Source organism: Anabrus simplex, chromosome 2, assembly GCF_040414725.1.
Source record: "Anabrus simplex isolate iqAnaSimp1 chromosome 2, ASM4041472v1, whole genome shotgun sequence".
NCBI classification, from domain to species: domain Eukaryota; kingdom Metazoa; phylum Arthropoda; class Insecta; order Orthoptera; family Tettigoniidae; genus Anabrus; species Anabrus simplex.
In genome coordinates this window covers 667,327,349-667,347,178 of record NC_090266.1, presented here as the reverse complement: position 1 = coordinate 667,347,178, position 19,830 = coordinate 667,327,349, and the positions used below count along the sequence as shown (strand labels likewise).

Below are 19,830 nucleotides of genomic sequence, written 5' to 3'. Positions count from 1 at the left end.
AGTCAGATGAATTAACCAGACGCAGTTAAAATCCCCAACCCGCTCGGGAATCGAGCACTGGACCTTCTGAACCGAAGCGTTCCTCTAATCCCCATACGTTTAAATATAACGCGCCATGTATCGTACTACTTAGATTATTAAATATTTTGCGTACATGCAGCGAAATGTTCATTTTGGAAATCTGAGATTCTTACTTTGTAAGTGAGGTTGTTTCGCCGCGCTCGCCGCGGGTATCTTTGCAACAGGCTGTTTCCATCCCACATGACGTAATGGAGCGGGTGGTCTGCAGTTGCTTGCAGCTGGGGAGACACTGAGTGGCGTTGACAAATGAATGGGGAGGGGCTAGCCCTGGTGTGGTGTGGTCATGCAGGAGGAAGTGAGTCTCAGTGTGAGTGTTTAGTGTGTGCAGCTGAAATCAGTGATGGATGCTGGAATCCAAGACGCCAAGGACAAGCGACATACGCCGTATCAATCAATTGAAAGTACAGAGCCGTGTCCGTCAAGTCCCGCCAAGCACAGGAACCAGGCGAACGCGAGGGAGAGAGACAGGACACACAGGTGAGTCGAGTGCAACATGTGACATCTGGGGATCCACCTGCCAGGCTCGTGGACTAGAGATCCCAGATTTTCGAAGTGTTTTATTACCAAATAAAGTTGGCTTACCGTACATTATAATATTTGGGATTTAAAGGTATCTTGAATTGGCTAGGCTTATTAGTACCATTAGATACAGTCCTTAGATTGATGTAGGTCAATTTTTCGGAATGAAAATTAATGTCGTTAATTTTTGGCATTTATTTTCAACAATAGCTGAGAATTAAAAAAAAAAAAATACGTACACTTACTTGTGATTCTGTACATTTGTGAGGTAAACCCTATGTTGGGCAGCTATCCATGGGCCAGTCAGCTATCTTAGTTGATTTCGAGGTTGAAAGACTTGCACATATTTCGGAAGAGTGTACCGTATAGCTGTCAAGAGTTTGACATCAAGATATGTAATTTAAAACAACCTTTGATAATAAGATCCTTGTAAAATTTCAATAACAAAATTGACTTGACGTCTTTACTCGAAATATATTTTTCTCTTTGGTGCACACACTGTTCATCTGTGAGAACATCTTTTCAGTAGGAGCATTTGAGTCCGGCAGACTCAAGCAGAAGGACAACAACACTCGAGTATCGTTATTACTGTCCAAAGTTCCCTGATTTAAGGTTGTAAAAGTGTACGAAACTGGACAAGGCCTGGAGAGGGCCGGAATTTAAAAATTACCCGTTAAAATGCGGGACATTGTGGGTCCCAGTTAGACTTCATTGGGACACCGGAACAAGATTATTAAGAACGGGGTTTCTGGGATCCTAAAGTGGACACGTTATTGTTAAATCTCTTTTTAGGGAACATGGAGGTAGGCATCTATTCAGTACTTAATTACTTTCAAGTGGATTTAAAAACAAATATTCACTTGGTATTCACAGAATTTGGTACAGTTATTGTATATGTTTACTTACAGTCTTTATATTAATTATCATTTGTCTACTACAGTGAATAGTGCATTCTTTGTATTAGGAAATGTAAACCTAATTTTAATACATTAAAAATCCAGAACCATGTTTAGGTCCACACTGTTTAGTAAATATTTCATGAAGCAGTATTCACAGTTTATACTATCACATTTGCCTACTCTTTTATTGATATAGAATAATAAACAATAGAAAATTATATTTAAAAAATGTATAACCTTATATTATTGCAGATATTTCGCAAATAGTGTTATTTTCATCTCAATAATTTAATTTTGGTATTAGAGAGTAGAACAATACCGATATCTACCTTCCTAAAAAGTTATATTACTTTATTAGGAATACTTTTAGAGACAGAAATAAGGATACCTTAGTTTGAAAAATATCAATTTTATACTAAAACTATAAGAAAATGTATGACAATATTCTTTGATCTGTAGTGGACTTAACATAAGCTACATCAGTATAAATGGGAGATATATAATGTATGTGTATAAACTATTTATTCTTATTCAAGGAGAGTTCTCAACGTCTACACAATTAGAGATGGCATTGAGGTATGAAAATGTTGGCAATTATTTTTGACGTCCACGTCTGCTTAATACTTGTACAGAAGAATTATTGCAGTTGATGTACCGGTAATGGTTGTGACTTACGTGGCAGCCAACTTAATCTCCCACGAGGAAAACTGGATTCATGATATGATGACAACATTTCCTTTTCTTACCTCTCCGGTACTTCTTGTTCTTGGCATTTTGCCCAATTTATTCCGGTCAGCACTTGCAGTGGAGTTGGCCCTTTTCTACGACCGGATGCCCGTCCTGACGCCAATCCCATGTGGAGGGATATATTCACTATATGCCTTTGCTGGCGAGATGTAGTGTTTACAGTGCACCATGTCTTCTGGTATGGGCTATATACAATTTGTTACATTCATTGACCTGTCTCAGTCTCATCCTTGGCTTTGACAATATGAAAGTGACTGAGGTATGAGTGATGCTAGTAATACCATTCCTTATGCAGCCAGTCCCTGCTATGAATGGTGTGAAAATATCGCTCATAAGGTCGGTTGGTGCATGCATTTCAGTGGGCTTGACAGACTGATATATAATAGCAACGGCTGGCTCGGTGAGGAAAGCAACTGGAAACTACCTCACTCCTCATTTCCCTAGTACGCCTCTTCAGTGACGCCTAGGCTATTTATGACAGCTGTTGGCGGAGCTGCAGAGGATCAAACCAGCCTTCGGGCTGAATACCCAACATACAACACATATTCACTATTACATGTTTATTTGGTGGTTTGGTAGTGTGGTGTAATGTAGTTTGCTTCCTCGGTATGATGGAATATATTCTTAATCGCCATTTTTAATCTGCTAAAGACTCATATAACACACATGAGATAAAACCTTTTCACGCAGTTTTATCCTTATTTTAGCAAGACTTAAAGCAATATTTAATATATGTACAGCGTGCTCTTGTCGCGCCTGTCCTAACATAACATTCACTACAAAACTGGTGCGGGCCGGGCTGAGTGGCTCAGACGGTTGAAGCGCTGACCCCAACTTGGCAGGTTCGATCCTGGCTCAGTCCGGTGGTATTTGAAGGTGCTGAAATACGTCAGCCTCGTGTCAGTAGATTTACTGGCACGTAAAATAACTCATGCGGGACTAAATTCCGACACGTCGGCGTACCTGAAAACCGTCAAAACAAGTTAGTGGGACGTAAAAAGCAATGACATTAAAACTAACACAATTTTCGAGTTTATCTCAGTGTACCTACACACAAAATGTACATAGTAAGCACCGAGCTCGATAACTGCAGTGCGGCCAGTATCCAGTATTCGGGAGAAACCCTGTCGGCAGCTCTGAACATGGTTTACCATGGTTTCCCATGTTCACAAGAGGCAAACGCTGGGGCTGTACTTTAATTAAGGCCAAGGCCGTTTCCTTGCCACTCCTAGCCCTTTCCCGTCCCATCGTCGCCATAAGATCTATATGTGTCGGTGCGATGTAAAGCAACCTGTAAAAAGACAGAAAAACAAAAAAACATGAGTAGTAAGTCAGTTACAGCAATCTCGGATGCCACCAGAACGCAGGAGTTCCGGGCAGATGACGTAACGACGGTAGGTTTAGCACGTGGAGACGTAAGTAAAGTAGTGCAGCAGCTACGGTTTATGGCGTGGCTATGTCCGAATGTAAAACTTTACTCTCTTCCCAATTATTTTACGCAGTTCAATAAATACAATAATAGGATAACATATGGTATCTGATATAGGTTACTTAAGCATATGCCGTATTTAAATAATAATTACCGAGCTCGATAGCTGCAGTCGCTTAAGTGCGGCCAGTATCCAGTATTCGGGAGATAGTAGGTTCGAACACCACTATCGGCAGCCCTGAAGATGGTTTTCCGTGGTTTCCCATTTTCACACCAGGCAAATGCTGGGGCTGTACCTTAATTAAGGCCACGGCCGCTTCCTTCCCACTCCTAGCCCTCTCCTGTCCCATCGTCGCCATAAGACCTATCTGTGTCGGTGCGACATAAAGCAACTAGCAAATAAATAAATAAATAAATAATAATTGGTATTTTTTCGAATAAAAGGAGCCACCGTGGCTCAGGCGGCAGCGCGTCGGCCTCTCACCACTGGGTTCCGCGTGGTTCAAATTCCGGTCACTCCATGTGAGATTTGTGGTGGGCAAAGCGGAGGAGGGACAGGCTCTTCTCCGGGTACTCCGGTTTTCCCTGTCATCTTTCATTCCAGCAACACTCTCCAGTACAATTTCATTTCATCTGTCAGTCATTAATCATTGCCTCAGAGGAGTGCGACAGGCCTCGGCAGCCGGCACAATTCCTATCCTTGAGGCAAGATGGCTCTTCATTCATTTCATCCCTGACCCGGTCAATGATTGGAAAACAGGTTGTAGGTTTTCATTTTATCGAATAAAAAGCAAATTATACTCTCTGTAGTGCGTGAATCTGAAACGCGCGGCAATTATTCAGTGTCAACCTCCACTCGCGGCCGTCTTGGGTACGAACATGCCGAGTGGATTACTCCTCACTCAGCGCTCATCACTCCTTTCTCTTCACACAGGAAGCTGAGAGATGCAAAACAAACCCATATATTTCAATAGTGGCGTTCATGCCGGCACTTCACTCATCCCTCTTCTCTCCGCTCCTCACACAAGAATGAAATCGGTTTGATTTTGGAGCGATGTGCTTCTTGAGCGCTGTTCTGTGTTCGGTAGGCTCAAGGCCAAGGCCGCCTACTCATAATTAGGGCTCTGATGTTTAGGAAAAGTCATATTTTTTCTTTGTCTCTATGTTTTTGCATGATTGGATTTTGGTGCAAATCAGGTGATAATAGTCACAATTAAGCGATTTTCATTTGTCATATAAATGCATATTTTGGCTATTTTTTGTTATAAGGTCATATTTTGAGCTATTTTCGTAGAAACGTCATATTTCGGCAGTTTGACGACAGCTGTAGCTGTGCAAAATTACCTTCAACTTACCAAATACGAACCAGTATTCACAAAACTGTCTCTCTGTATCACGTCTGCAGTTAATACAAGTGGAATTCTCTGCCTCTCCTATCAAGATTGCGCAGGAATTGTTTTCCAACAGTTTGTGAGAAAGTCTGGCAAATATTAAGTCTAACTTTGGAATTATATCGAGTGCAATTCCTCGTTTAGAACCTGCTAGCTTAGAAATTCATGCACGTATTGAAATTGCGAGAAGTGTTGAACTTTCTGTATATCAATCAAATACACTACTGTATTTGCATCAATCACATGGAATAGTTTGCGACAGTGTAAAACGGAAACTTTAAAACGTGCTTAATCGAAATGACACTTTTCGCTGTGTGTGCAACATAAATGATGTTCTTTGCCAGTAGATTTCAAGACAGTGCATACTCAACAGCAGTGATTTAACATTTAAATATGCACCAATAACGTCTTGTGTCGTAGAAAGAAGCTTCTCTCCTTAGAATAATGTGTGAAGTGGTAATCGGAGGGTTTTCGCGCCTTGTGCTTTATAGATATATATTTATTTCAATAATTAATTCCAACGAGCCAAAGGCTCATACAGAGGAATTGTACAATGAATAATATATTCAATAGCGGATCTACAAACTCTGAATACTTACAATGATATAATCAGGTGACTTAAACAGTAAAAATAGAGACATCAATACAGAAAGTGTAAAAAATAAATAAAATACCATTCTATAGTTCCTTAATTATACTAAGATACTTCAGTTACTTAGTACTACAAGTGAGTAACAATGCAACAGGATTGACAAAGCGGGGCGAGTGTTTGTTTTAAACATTACATATTTATATTTCACCTATGAAGTATCTATTCCATAGATTTTCCTTTGCCATTCGTTTGAAAGTTATTAAAGTAGGGGCAATTTTTACGTCAGCAGGAAGTTTGTTGTATGCTTGAATTGCTGAGAATTTACAACTGTTCTTCCCATATTTTGAAGAGTGGATGTGATACACGGCCAAATCATCTGCATGTCTAGTTTGATACCTGTGGTTGTCTGAATTGGTTATTAAAGTAGTGTTGTGAAATATTATGTTTCTTTTTATTTTATACATTAGTAAGACAGAATTAAGCTCTGTAATTATGCTGAGAGATGGAATTTTGGTCTGAGTGTATAGGTCTTTTACTGGGGTGTATAATGGTAAGTTAAATATATTCCTTATTGCACTGTTCTGTATCACCATTAGTTCATTCAGGGAAGACTTTATACAATGTGAATATGAATCTTGTCATACACTCAATTCCACCCGCGGAGAAGAAGGATGAAAAAGGTTATGAGAGTTTGCACTATGTGCCCTGCCGCCCTACCATAATGTATTGAAAGATATCTACTTTATTCATTTCGTGGTGCTCAAATTAAACGTTAACGCATTTGAGTAATATTAATGAAATCTGGACTTAAACGTTCCAAAATATTTAAAATTAGATTTATTTCTAGTTTCCTCATATTTCAAACCACCAATGTAGGGTGCAAACATGTTTTGAGTTTTAAAATATTGTGTGATCTGATAATCTTAGCGAACTTAGAACTTTATAGGTATGTATTCACAAATGTTTGATAAGTGAATGAAGGACAACACACTGTGAATAACAGCTAAACATGTATACTCAGACATATATCTTTCCTAGTGGCTTTACGTCGCACCGACACAGATAGGTTTTATGGCGACTCAGAAAAATTAATATGAAAGTAAGAATAAAGAATTTAGTTAACAAATATGTATCAGCCCTGAAAATGGTTTTCCGTGGTTTCCCATTTTCACACCAGGCAAATGCTGGGGCTGTACCGTAATTAAGGCCACGGCCGCTTCCTTCCCACTCCTAGCCCTTTCCTGTCCCATCGTCGCCGTAAGACCTATCTGTGTCGGTGCGACGTAAAAGAACTAGCAATATATATATGTATCAAAGGAATTGCCATTTCGATTGATAACTTATTTTTAAATGACCATATTTAGATTATTCATTTTCGGGTCATATTTTGTCATATTTCGTCACTTTTGAGGTCATATTTCGCCACTTTTGAGGTCATATTAACTTGCTTATTTGGGCTATTTTTAGGAAACAATCGAGCCCTACCGTACTCATAATATTATCGGACTGCGTTCACTGAAGGTAAAATATCAATATTAAATTAGTAGGCTTGTTGTTTAAGAATATATTTATACTCTTGAAATTTAATCTTTGATGAAGTACGGATTGCTTTATTGAAATGGAGAATAATATATTACTACTGCTTACGTTATTGGAATGACCAGTTCTTCTTTAATGCAAGTATGGCTGACATGTACTTCCGTGGTTTCATATTGCCTTCAGTTGCTTTTAGCAAATCGTCTCTGACGGGACAAAACCTCCCATGTGAAATATTTTAGCTTAGAACTTTGGCAGGTAAGGTTCTGTCATCTTCTTCTTCTACTTTATCTTATTAATCTGCTTACCCTCCAGGGTCGGTTTTCCCCTCGGACTCAGCGAGGGATCCCACCTCTACGCCTCAAGGGCAGTGTCCGGGAGCTTGAGATTTGGGTCGGAGGATACAACTGGGGAGAATGACCAGAACCTCGCCCAGGCTGCCTCGCCTGCTATGCTGAACAGGGGCCTTGTGGAGGGATGGGAAGATTGGATGGGACAGGCAAGGAAGAGGGAAGGAAGCGGCCGTAGCCTTAAGTTAGGTACCATCCCGGCATTTGTCTGGAGGAGAAGTGGGAAACCGCGGAAAACCATCTTCAGGGCTGCCGACAGTGGGATTCGAACCCACTATCTCCCGGATGCGAGACCACAGCTGCGCGCCCCTCACCGCACGGCCAACTCGCCCGGTGACATAATTTCTATAATAATAATAATAATAATAATAATAATAATAATAATAATAATAATAATAATAATAATAATAATAATAATAATAATAATAATAATAATGTCTGCATTCTTCTTCTACTACCGATTTTTGCCACACCTTGTGGGGGTGCGGATGCAAACCGTGTTGCACATGTGGATTGACCCTGTTTTCCTGATGTCAACCCTATGTGGAGAGATGTAATTACTATTGCGTGTTTCGGTGGCAGTGTGGTGTGGTGTGTTGTCTGAATATGAAGAGGAGAGTGTTGGAACAAACATAAACAACCAGTCCCCGAGCCAGAAGGATTATTAATGTTGCCATTAAAATTTCCGACCCGGCCGGGAATTGAACGCGGAATCCTCTGCACCGAAAGTCTCAGCGTTGACCATTCAGCCAAGGAGTCGGACATTGAAATGTCTGCATTGACATTCTTCAAAAGTCGTGGAATTTCTGTGGGGTCTTTCTTCACTTCTTGGTGCAAATGGTGGGAATTCACCCGATCTCTGCCTCCTCTTATTAATTTGATGTGCGCTGTACCTTCTGTCAGAACTTGAAATAGAGTACAGTTTGCTTGCTATCGTAAGTTCATCATCACTTCTGCTATTATACCTAACCATTATGTATGCATATGAGTACGAACATTTGCATAAAACGAAATTACATTTAAAGAACACAACGCGATCTTCTCGTGAATGCTGCACAATCATAATTGGATGGAAAACGTTTCCTCGTTAATGAAGAAAGAGCGAGGGTCTCCCGCCCGGTATGTGCGCCTTTGAATGATGAGTGAAGAGCACTGCTATGAGCACTGAATGAGGAGTAATCCACCCGGTATGTGCGCCTTTGAATGATGAGTGAAGGGCACTGCAATGAGCGCTGGGTGAGGAGTAATCCACTCGGTATGTGCGCCTTTGAATGATGAGTGAAGGGCACTGCAATGAGCGCTGAGTGAGGAGTAATCCACTCGGTATGTGCGCCTTTGAATGATGAGTGAAGGGCACTGCAATGAGCGCTGGGTGAGGAGTAATCCACCCGGTATGTGCGCCTTTGAATGATCAGTGAAGGGCACTGCAATGAGCACTGAGTGAGGAGTAATCCACTCGGTATGTGCGCCTTTGAATGATGAGTGAAGGGCACTGCAATGAGCGCTGGGTGAGGAGTAATCCACCCGGTATGTGCGCCTTTGAATGATGAGTGAAGGGCACTGCAATGAGCGCTGGGTGAGGAGTAATCCACTCGGTATGTGCGCCTTTGAATGATGAGTGAAGGGCACTGCAATGAGCGCTGGGTGAGGAGTAATCCACTCGGTATGTGCGCCTTTGAATGATGAGTGAAGGGCACTGCAATGAGCGCTGAGTGAGGAGTAATCCACTCGGTATGTGCGCCTTTGAATGATGAGTGAAGGGCACTGCAATGAGCGCTGGGTGAGGAGTAATCCACTCGGTATGTGCGCCTTTGAATGATGAGTGAAGAGCACTGCTATGAGCACTGAGTGAGGAGTAATCCACTCGGTATGTGCGCCTTTGAATGATGAGTGAAGGGCACTGCAATGAGCACTGAGTGAGGAGTAATCCACTCGGTATGTGCGCCTTTGAATGATGAGTGAAGGGCACTGCAATGAGCGCTGGGTGAGGAGTAATCCACCCGGTATGTGTGCCTTTGAATGATGAGTGAAGGGCACTGCAATGAGCGCTGGGTGAGGAGTAATCCACTCGGTATGTGCACCTTTGAATGATGAGTGAAGGGCACTGCAATGAGCGCTGGGTGAGGAGTAATCCACCCGGTATGTGCGCCTTTGAATAATGAGTGAAGGGCACTGCAATGAGCGCTGTGTGAGGAGTAATCCACTCGGTATGTGCACCTTTGAATGATGAGTGAAGGGCACTGCTATGAGCACTGAGTGAGGAGTAATCCACTCGGTATGTGCGCCTTTGAATGATGAGTGAAGAGCACTGCTATGAGCACTGAGTGAGGAGTAATCCACTCGGTATGTGCGCCTTTGAATGATGAGTGAAGAGCACTGCTATGAGCACTGAGTGAGGAGTAATCCACTCGGTATGTGCGCCTTTGAATGATGAGTGAAGGGCACTGCAATGAGCGCTGGGTGAGGAGTAATCCACCCGGTATGTGCGCCTTTGAATGATGAGTGAAGGGCACTGCAATGAGCGCTGGGTGAGGAGTAATCCACTCGGTATGTGCGCCTTTGAATGATGAGTGAAGGGCACTGCAATGAGCGCTGGGTGAGGAGTAATCCACTCGGTATGTGCGCCTTTGAATGATGAGTGAAGGGCACTGCAATGAGCGCTGAGTGAGGAGTAATCCACTCGGTATGTGCGCCTTTGAATGATGAGTGAAGGGCACTGCAATGAGCGCTGGGTGAGGAGTAATCCACTCGGTATGTGCACCTTTGAATGATGAGTGAAGGGCACTGCTATGAGCACTGAGTGAGGAGTAATCCACTCGGTATGTGCGCCTTTGAATGATGAGTGAAGAGCACTGCTATGAGCACTGAGTGAGGAGTAATCCACTCGGTATGTGCGCCTTTGAATGATGAGTGAAGAGCACTGCTATGAGCACTGAGTGAGGAGTAATCCACTCGGTATGTGCACCTTTGAATGATGAGTGAAGGGCACTGCTATGAGCACTGAGTGAGGAGTAATCCACTCGGTATGTGCGCCTTTGAATGATGAGTGAAGAGCACTGCTATGAGCACTGAGTGAGGAGTAATCCACTCGGTATGTGCGCCTTTGAATGATGAGTGAAGAGCACTGCTATGAGCACTGAGTGAGGAGTAATCCACTCGGTATGTGCACCTTTGAATGATGAGTGAAGGGCACTGCAATGAGCGCTGGGTGAGGAGTAATCCACCCGGTATGTGCGCCTTTGAATGATGAGTGAAGGGCGCTGCAATGAGCGCTGGGTGAGGAGTAATCCACTCGGTATGTGCACCTTTGAATGATGAGTGAAGGGCACTGCAATGAGCGCTGGGTGAGGAGTAATCCACCCGGTATGTGCGCCTTTGAATGATGAGTGAAGGGCACTGCAATGAGCGCTGGGTGAGGAGTAATCCACCCGGTATGTGCACCTTTGAATGATGAGTGAAGGGCACTGCAATGAGCGCTGGGTGAGGAGTAATCCACCCGGTATGTGCGCCTTTGAATGATGAGTGAAGGGCACTGCTATGAGCGCTGAGTGAGGAGTAATCCACTCGGTATGTGCGCCTTTGAATGATGAGTGAAGGGCACTGCTATGAGCACTGAGTGAGGAGTAATCCACTCGGTATGTGCGCCTTTGAATGATGAGTGAAGAGCACTGCTATGAGCACTGAGTGAGGAGTAATCCACTCGGTATGTGCGCCTTTGAATGATGAGTGAAGAGCACTGCTATGAGCACTGGGTGAGGAGTAATCCACTCGGTATGTGCGCCTTTGAATGATGAGTGTAGAGCACTGCTATGAGCACTGAGTGAGGAGTAATCCACCCGGCATGTTCGTATCCTAATATACAATTGGTGTGACGAGAGGACCGACCTCCGAGCTCGGGGCGCGAAGAGTTATGTGAACACGCTCGTGGCAAAACGAGAGCGAAAGCCACCAGTGGCAGCTTTTGACAACTCTGAAGTAAGCGACCATAAAGTATGCGACGGTAGTTAAAATAACAAAAGCCACAACAACCCCGAAGGGTCGTGGCCAACCAAACGGCTCAGGCCAAAGGCCTGCAGATTTCGGGGTATCGTGTGGTCGGTACGACGAATCCTCTCGGCCGTTATTTTTGGCTTTCAAGACGGGGGCCGCTATCTCGCCGTCAGTTCCTCAGTTGTGGGCTGACTGGATCTCGAACTAGATCGCGGATCCAGGTAAAAATCTCTGACATGGCCGGGAATCGAACACAGGGCCTCTGGGTAACAGGCAGGCACGCTACCCCAAAACCACGGGACTGGCTGGGTTATGGGGAATACATTAAGCAATGGACAAGGTTGAATGAGAAGCAGGGCGGTCAAACGGGGCTCGATAAAATGCCTCATTAACCGAAGGTACTCTTGTCAAGACTGACATTAGTTGTGATCAGACTGAGACTCTTGTTCTTACGTCCTGATGAGTTCGCTCAATTATCTTGTGCGTAATTTAAAGTTTGCTTGTTCAATTGGAAGGGCTAAAAACGAATAATTGAAATTCGCACCAAAAAGGGGAGGCCACGACGTTCGGATCACGGATTATCTTCAAACTTTGTATACACTTTCAGTAGTCCATTAGGACAACATAATGTACAAGTAGTAAGGCGTACTAGTTACGCGTTCTCCAGAAAATCGCAAGAGAAGATTTCGCGTCTATTATATATAGGTGCGTTGTGATGCTGAGCACGAGATGGCGGTGGTCGAATGGTTAGTGTTCAAACTCCTTAATCGCTGGATCGAGTCCCACTCATCGTTTCTTTCCACATCGGTCATAGTCTTTGTTGTTGTTATTTGCTTTACGTCGCACTGACACAGATAGGTCTTATGGCGACAATATTCTTTCATATGTATTACAATTCAAAGGTAATATAATGAAAAAATACTTGTATTTGCATGAACTTGTATTGAATTTTCAATGTCATTTGGCTGTTTAATAATTTTATCGTTACAAAAATATATTATTCATTGTTACGGGGGGTTACCCGTGGAGCAGAAAGAGGTTAAAGAAGGTGCCGGGGTGAACGGGTCTATCTACAATATCAAAATTAATTTACAACTTAAACTGAAGGTTATACACTTACTGACAGAGCAAATGCAACACCAAGAAGGAGTGGTTCGAAAGGGATGAAAGTTGGGGAAAAAACAGAGACGGCACGGACGAATAATTGATGTTTATTTCAAACCGATATGCAGGTTACACAATGCGCACGGCATCGACTCAGTCGGATGTAGGACCACCGCGAGCGGCGATGCACGCAGAAACACGTCGAGGTACAGAGTCAATAAGAGTGCGGATGGTGTCCTGAGGGATGGTTCTCCATTCTCTGTCAACCATTTGCCACAGTTGGTCGTCCGTACGAGGCTGGGGCAGAGTTTGCAAACGGCGTCCAATGAGATCCCACACGTGTTCGACTGGTGAGAGATCCGGAGAGTACGCTGGCCACGGAAGCATCTGTACACCTCGTAGAGCCTGTTGGGAGATGCGAGCAGTGTGTGGGCGGGCATTATCCTGCTGAAACAGAGCATTGGGCAGCCCCTGAAGGTACGGGAGTGCCACCGGCCGCAACACATGCTGCACGTAGCGGTGGGCATTTAACGTGCCTTGAATACGCACTAGAGGTGACGTGGAATCATACGCAATAGCGCCCCAAACCATGATGCCGCATTGTCTAGCGGTAGGGCGCTCCACAGTTACTGCCGGATTTGACCTTTCTCCACGCCGACGCCACACTCGTCTGCGGTGACTATCACTGACAGAACAGAAGCGTGACTCATCGGAGAACACGACGTTCCACCATTCTCTCATCCAAGTCGCTCTAGCCCGGCACCATGCCAGGCGTGCACGTCTATGCTGTGGAGTCAATGGTAGTCTTCTGAGCGGACGCCGGGAGTGCAGGCCTCCTTCAACCAATCGATGGGAAATTGTTCTGGTCGATATTGGAACAGCCAGGGTGTCTTGCACATGCTGAAGAATGACGGTTGACGTGGCGTGCGGGGCTGCCACCGCTTGGCGGCGGATGCGCCGATCCTCGCGTGCTGATGTCACTCGGACTGCGCCTGGACCCCTCGCACGTGCCACATGTCCCTGCGCCAACCATCTTCGCCACAGGCGCTGCACCGTGGACACATCCCTATGGGTATCGGCTGCGATTTGACGAAGCGACCAACCTGCCCTTCTCAGCCCGATCACCATACCCCTCGTAAAGTCGTCTGTCTGCTGGAAATGCCTCCGTTGACGGCGGCCTGGCATTCTTAGCTATACACGTGTCCTGTGGCACACGACAACACGTTCTACAATGACTGTCGGCTGAGAAATCACGGTACGAAGTGGGCCATTCGCCAACGCCGTGTCCCATTTATCGTTCGCTACGTGCGCAGCACAGCGGCGCATTTCACATCATGAGCATACCTCAGTGACGTCAGTCTACCCTGCAATTGGCATAAAGTTCTGACCACTCCTTCTTGGTGTTGCATTTGCTCTGTCAGTCAGTGTATTTTTAGCACTTCAAACTTAACAATTTTTCATAGCAATGAAACATCAGGTACAATGACAATCTTGAAGCAAGTCAAGGAAAATACAAGACTAGTGAACTTTGCAGATCCTGGGCTTCAAGCCCCTCGCTTTACAACTCCTGAGCTCCCAGCTTAAATTTACAATTCAAAAATGAGAACAAATTTAGTCAAGGGCAGAAATCTCCTCATTCAAAGAGCACTTGCTCCTAAAATTACACTATCTAGCCTTCCAGAGGCACTCTTTACAATTACAAAACTTGAAAAAGAGCTAACAGGCTCTCGGTTCCTCACTGCCTACTCAAGGCAACATTACATCAATCTTAGGTCTCTCAAACCACCATTTACAAATGGAACTTATTTTTACAGGGGTATTTAATACCCAACCTACTGGGCCTTCATAAAAAAGAACAGGTTAGATAACTGGCCCAAACCCAAGGTGAATGGAGGCACACAGCGCTCCAAGATAATGAACACTTAAAAACCTAAAGGGCTCTAGGCCGATGAAACAGGGGTTATTCCCAAACTACTGAGGTGACTCGTATAGAAATTGCTTTTAACACCTTACAGAAGAAAAAGTTACGAAACGTAGTCACCTCAAACCAAGATGAAGGGGAGCTCGAGAGGGCAATTCACTTTCTATCCCCGACTTACAGTCAAAGATTTTATGAAATTTTTACATTAGCCGGAAGAGAGTTACATTTTAGAAACGTAGGTTACATGGTTAAAGATTCAGACCTTCCCCTTGGAATAATCTGCGGAGGTAGCTACAACAAGAAAGATGTAGTTTATGTGGCCATTACCTTATAGATGTTCAGCTGCCGACGAAAGAGGCCGCCCGCCTCCTGCTTAACACCCACACACTCAGATAGATGACGATCAATTGACCAATAAACGTGAAAAGCCGCAGTTTATAAACCCTCAGGGAAGGTTCGAGATCATTCAAGACTAAACTAGCCACACCCTCTCAATTTTATTGGTTGAGTTCAAAAGTAACACTCAAAATCGAACAAGAAGCCTGTGATAGGTTGAAAATTGATTACAGAAATTTTTCATTGGCCAGATTCAAAACTGGCGGAAAGGAAGAGGAAATATTGCCAACCCAAAAATAAATGAACATCAATCAGTTACATAAACCTAGAAATATAAAACTTCTTTAAATGATAAGTTCTTTCACTTTCCACCAGGGTGCATGATCATAGTTTTTTGGTACTGTCATCTGTTGAGAAATGTCCAAACTTCTTGATGTATAGCTAACAAAACTAGGAGAAATTCAGTCAGTTTAGGAAACTTCACAATAACAAAATTACTCAATATTTTAGTGGTGACATTTGCTGATTAAAGTTCCAAGTTGGTGTAGTTTCAGTTTCATTGTTTGACCAATAGAGGAATTCATTTAGGCGCTGATTTTGAATGCGCGGCGTTGAGGTGTACCTCCCGGTACATTTATAATTATCGACAAGTAAACGACCAAATGCATAAAGTTTTCCTGAAAATGTATACCTGTCGTGATTTCCGAAATCCTTCATACCCGACAGTGAACTCGGGTAAGGTACCCGGAACAGCTTTGCAGCTGGACGCTTTAATCTGCACAGATAGGTTTCACATTACATTACCTACCAAACGGCTCAGTCCAAAGGCCTGCAGATTTCGAGGTATCGATGGGTAGCCTACGTGCTGTTGGCTAGAGAAGGAGCTGAAAGGAACTGGTCATATTGCCGTACTACCGCTTGGGGCAGTGAGCCAACGTCCAGATTCGAATTAGACAATGAGGGCGATTTTCCTTGCCTAAATGGTCGGCGTATTGACCTTCGGTTCAGAGGGCCGAAGATTTTAATTGATAATGGTTAATTCCTCCTCATCTACATACAACACAACACACCACATTACCAACCGCTATAAAAACACCAATACCGGGAGAGTTGGCCGTGCGGTTGGGGGCGAGCAGCTATGAGCTTGCATCCGGGAGATAGTGGGTTCGAACCCCACTGTCGCGGCCCTGAAGATGGTTTTCCTTGGTTTCCCATCTTCACACCAGGCAAATGCTGGAGCTGTACTTGAATTAAGGCCACGGTCGCTTCCTACCCACTCCTAGCCATTTCCTACCCCATCGTCGCCGTAAGACCTATCTGTGTCGGTGCGACGTAAAGCAAACTGAAACAAAAATAGTGAATACATCTCTCCAAATCGGTTTAGCGACAGGGAGAGCATCCGACCGCAAAAGTGGACCAAATTCACATCAGGTACGGACCGCAAAGTAGGGAAATAGGCCAGAAAGGTGGAGAAGAAGAAGAAAGAGAAAAAAGACGAAACACTTCCATCCGCTGCGATTACTTCATTGATTTATTGGAAACCGAGGGAGTTGGCTACACGATACACGTCGTGTAATTGTGTACTTTGATTTGGGAGATTGTTGGTTCGAACCTCGCCATCAGCAGCACTGAATATGGTTTTCCCGGTTTCCCATTTTCACACCAAGTGGATGCGGTGATTGTACCTTAACCCTTAACACAGATTATCACTAACATGGACGCCAGGTCACAGTAACTGGTTAGTGTCAATGTTATTCAGGAGGATAAAATATTAATAGAGGAAATGAAAGCAAATTTTTAAACCATCTGTATTTAAATTATAAAAAATATCCGGCTCTGTGACTAACTGGTTATCTTTCTGGCCTTTGGTCAGGGGGTCCCTGGGTTCGATTCCCCGCCGGATCGTGGCTTATATAACGTTGATTGGTTAATTTCTTTGGCTTGGGGATTGGATGATCGTGCAGTCTTCAACATTAACTTTCATCCTAGACAGGGTCCCATCTCATAGACGCGCATATCGCCCATGGGCGTTAACTGAAAGACTTACTACACACCAGGTCTCTCTGGAGGCCATACGCCATTATTATTATTACTACTTGTATTATTACAATTTGCTTTACGTCGCACCGACACAGATAGGTCTTATGGCGACGATGGGATGGAAAAGGCCTAGGAGTGAGAAGGAAGCGACCGTGGCCTTAATTACGGTACAGCCCCAGCATTATCCTGGTGTGAAAATGGGAAACCACGGAAAACCATCTTCAGGGCTGCCGACAGTGGGGTTTGAACCCACTATCTCCCGGATGCGAGATCACAGCGGCGCGCCCCTCACCGCACGGCCAACTCGCCCGGTGGTATTATATTAGAAATGTTTTTCATTACTTACATTATAAACTCGTTCTTGTATCCGGTCACCATACATAAACTGCAATGAACGTAAATGACTTATTCCTTACAACGTAAATTGAAAATGACGTGATTTTCTGCCCTCTTTCTTTCACTTTCTATCTCCCTTTCAAATTACGGGTATCACCGCAGTGATCGAGAGAAGTTCGCCCAACCTTCACGGCACGGCCACAACGAGTCACACGTCGCTCTGGTTGAATAGCATACGCTCAAGGTGGCTACACACGTTACGGTATTACTGTGCGATTTAACTGCAACGATGTGGAGGCGTAACATTGGAAATACAACTGTCATATGGAAATTTACAGGATATTACAGAATTTTCTTAAAGCATCTTATATTTCGGGGAAAAGACTCCAAGACAGCTGCAGATAATACATTCCAGTTATCGGTTTCGCACAGTTATAACGTGTGTAGCCGCCTTAACGTTGATTTTACGAGAAAATTATTCTTAGCGCTACATGTAGTATGTGTTGTTCATAGAAGAAGTCCAATAGATGAAAGTACCACAAACGCGGAGTGTATATCTCGTCAGTGCCTGACCCCGTTATTTAAAATTGTTTAACTTTAACTCCTTTTTGTAAGAATTCCTAAGGTTATTAATCTTCTTACAACTACGTCTCTGTTAGCTCTCCAGTCAATTAATTTATATTTTTCAATCAACTTACTGTAGGCGGCGTCTTTTCTGTTCCGATTGTGATAATCTTTAGACTTCGTCTGCCAGAGACAAAATTCATTTCTATAGCATTCAATAAAAGCTTCTAAATGCTCACGATATCCGCTTTGGTCTTCCTGAGACATTTTGTGATAACTTGCAGTAGCGCGCACTATCTTATTAGATAATTAGCAAGTGACTCACTTGAACTTAGCAATCGGCACTTCGGCAGTCGCCACGGTCCACATGTTGCGATAAAACTGTGCAAACGCAATCGACACAGTTTTATTGGTTAGAAAAATGAACTTGCTCCGATGAACTGTGCAAGCAGAAATAACTGCAGCGATTTACCATCCACACGTGAGATAAATCTCCGCAGTTCGGTTGGTGCAGTTAAATCGCGCAGTTATACAGTAACGTGTGTAGCCGCCTTAAGACTCGCTCCCACCTAGTGGAATCGAATCGAACCGAACAGCCGAAATTTCCACTCGACCGCTCACATCTAGCGGAACAGAATCGAACGGGATTCCACGGGAAACTTCAGGCTTGCAATGGACGATGTGATAGAAGGTGTGAGGAGGCAGAAAATTACGAGAGATCAGAGAAGTTTCTGGGTGCATGAAATTAACAAGACAGCCAAACGGAGAGTATTCAAACTTATTTGAATGTTTATTGCGCGATGAAGCTAAGTCTGGACGGCAGGCCTACTTCAGAATTCCTGTATTGCAATTTCAACAACTATTTCAGATAGTAGAATTTAACACAACGTTCAATTTTACAGGAGAAAATGCTACCTCAGATGCAATAGGAGTTCGTGATCATTTTTAAAACTACTTTAATGCAATAAATTGCGTCCCGTGGCAACTTTCTTTTAAATTTGCTTTACGTCGAACCTACACAGATAGGTCTTATGGCGACGAAGGGATAAGAAAGGGCTAGGACCGTCGCCTTTAATTAAGGTACAGACCGAGCATTTGCCTGGTGTGAAAATGAGGAAACGACGGAAAACCATCTTCAGGGCTGCCGACAGTGGGTTTCGAACCCACTATCTCCCGAATGAAAACTCACACCTACGCGACCCTAACCAATCAATCAATCAATCAATCAATACTGATCTGCGTTTAGGGCAGTCGCCCAGGTGGCAGATTCCCTATCTGTTGTTTTCCTAGCCTTTTCTTAAAAGATTTCAATGACATTGGAAATTTATTGAACATCTCCCTTGGTTATTCTAATCCCTAACTCCCCTTCCTATAAATGAATATTGGCCCCAATTTGTCCCCTTGTATTCCAACTTTATCTTCATATTGTGATCTTTCCTACTTTTAAAGGTGCCACTCAAACTTATTCGTCTACTAATGTCATTCCACGCCATTTCTCCGCTGACAGCTCGGAACATACCACTTAGTCGATCAGCTCGTCTTCTTTATCCCAGTTCTTCCCAGCCCAAACTTTGCAACATTTTTGTAACGCTACTCTTTTGTCGGAAATCACCTAGAACAAATCGAGCTGCTTTTCTTTGGATTTTTTCCAGTTCTTGAATCAAGTAATCCTGGTGAGGGTCCCATACACTGGAACCATACTCTAGTTGGGGTCTTACCAGAGACTTATAAGCCCTCTCCTTTACCTCCTTACTACAGCCCCTAAATACCCTCATAACCATGTGCAGAGATCTGTATCCTTAATTTACAATCCCATTTATGTGATTACCCCAATGAAGATCTTTCCTCTTATTAACACCCAGATACTTACAATGATCCCCAAAAGGAACTGCAGTAATTAAAACTCAGAGGACTTTTCCTATTTGTGAAACTCACAACCTGACTTTTAACCCCGTTTATCAACATACCATTGCTTGCTCTCCATCTCACATTATC

At 43.7% G+C, this 19,830-nt stretch overlaps 1 protein-coding gene across 4 annotated transcripts in view; it reads left to right on the top strand.

The window, feature by feature from the left end:
- Positions 1–321: 321 nt before the first annotated feature.
- Positions 322–19,830, top strand: part of LOC136863020 (basic helix-loop-helix transcription factor scleraxis) — a 157,697-nt gene continuing 138,188 nt past the window's right edge. For all 4 annotated transcript variants that reach the window (XM_067139328.2, XM_067139329.2, XM_067139326.2 and 1 more), the window contains exon 1: positions 322–558. In XM_067139328.2, the coding sequence (XP_066995429.1) occupies positions 422–558 (137 nt within the window). In that variant the 5' untranslated portion in view covers positions 322–421. The remainder of the gene's footprint in view (positions 559–19,830) is intronic.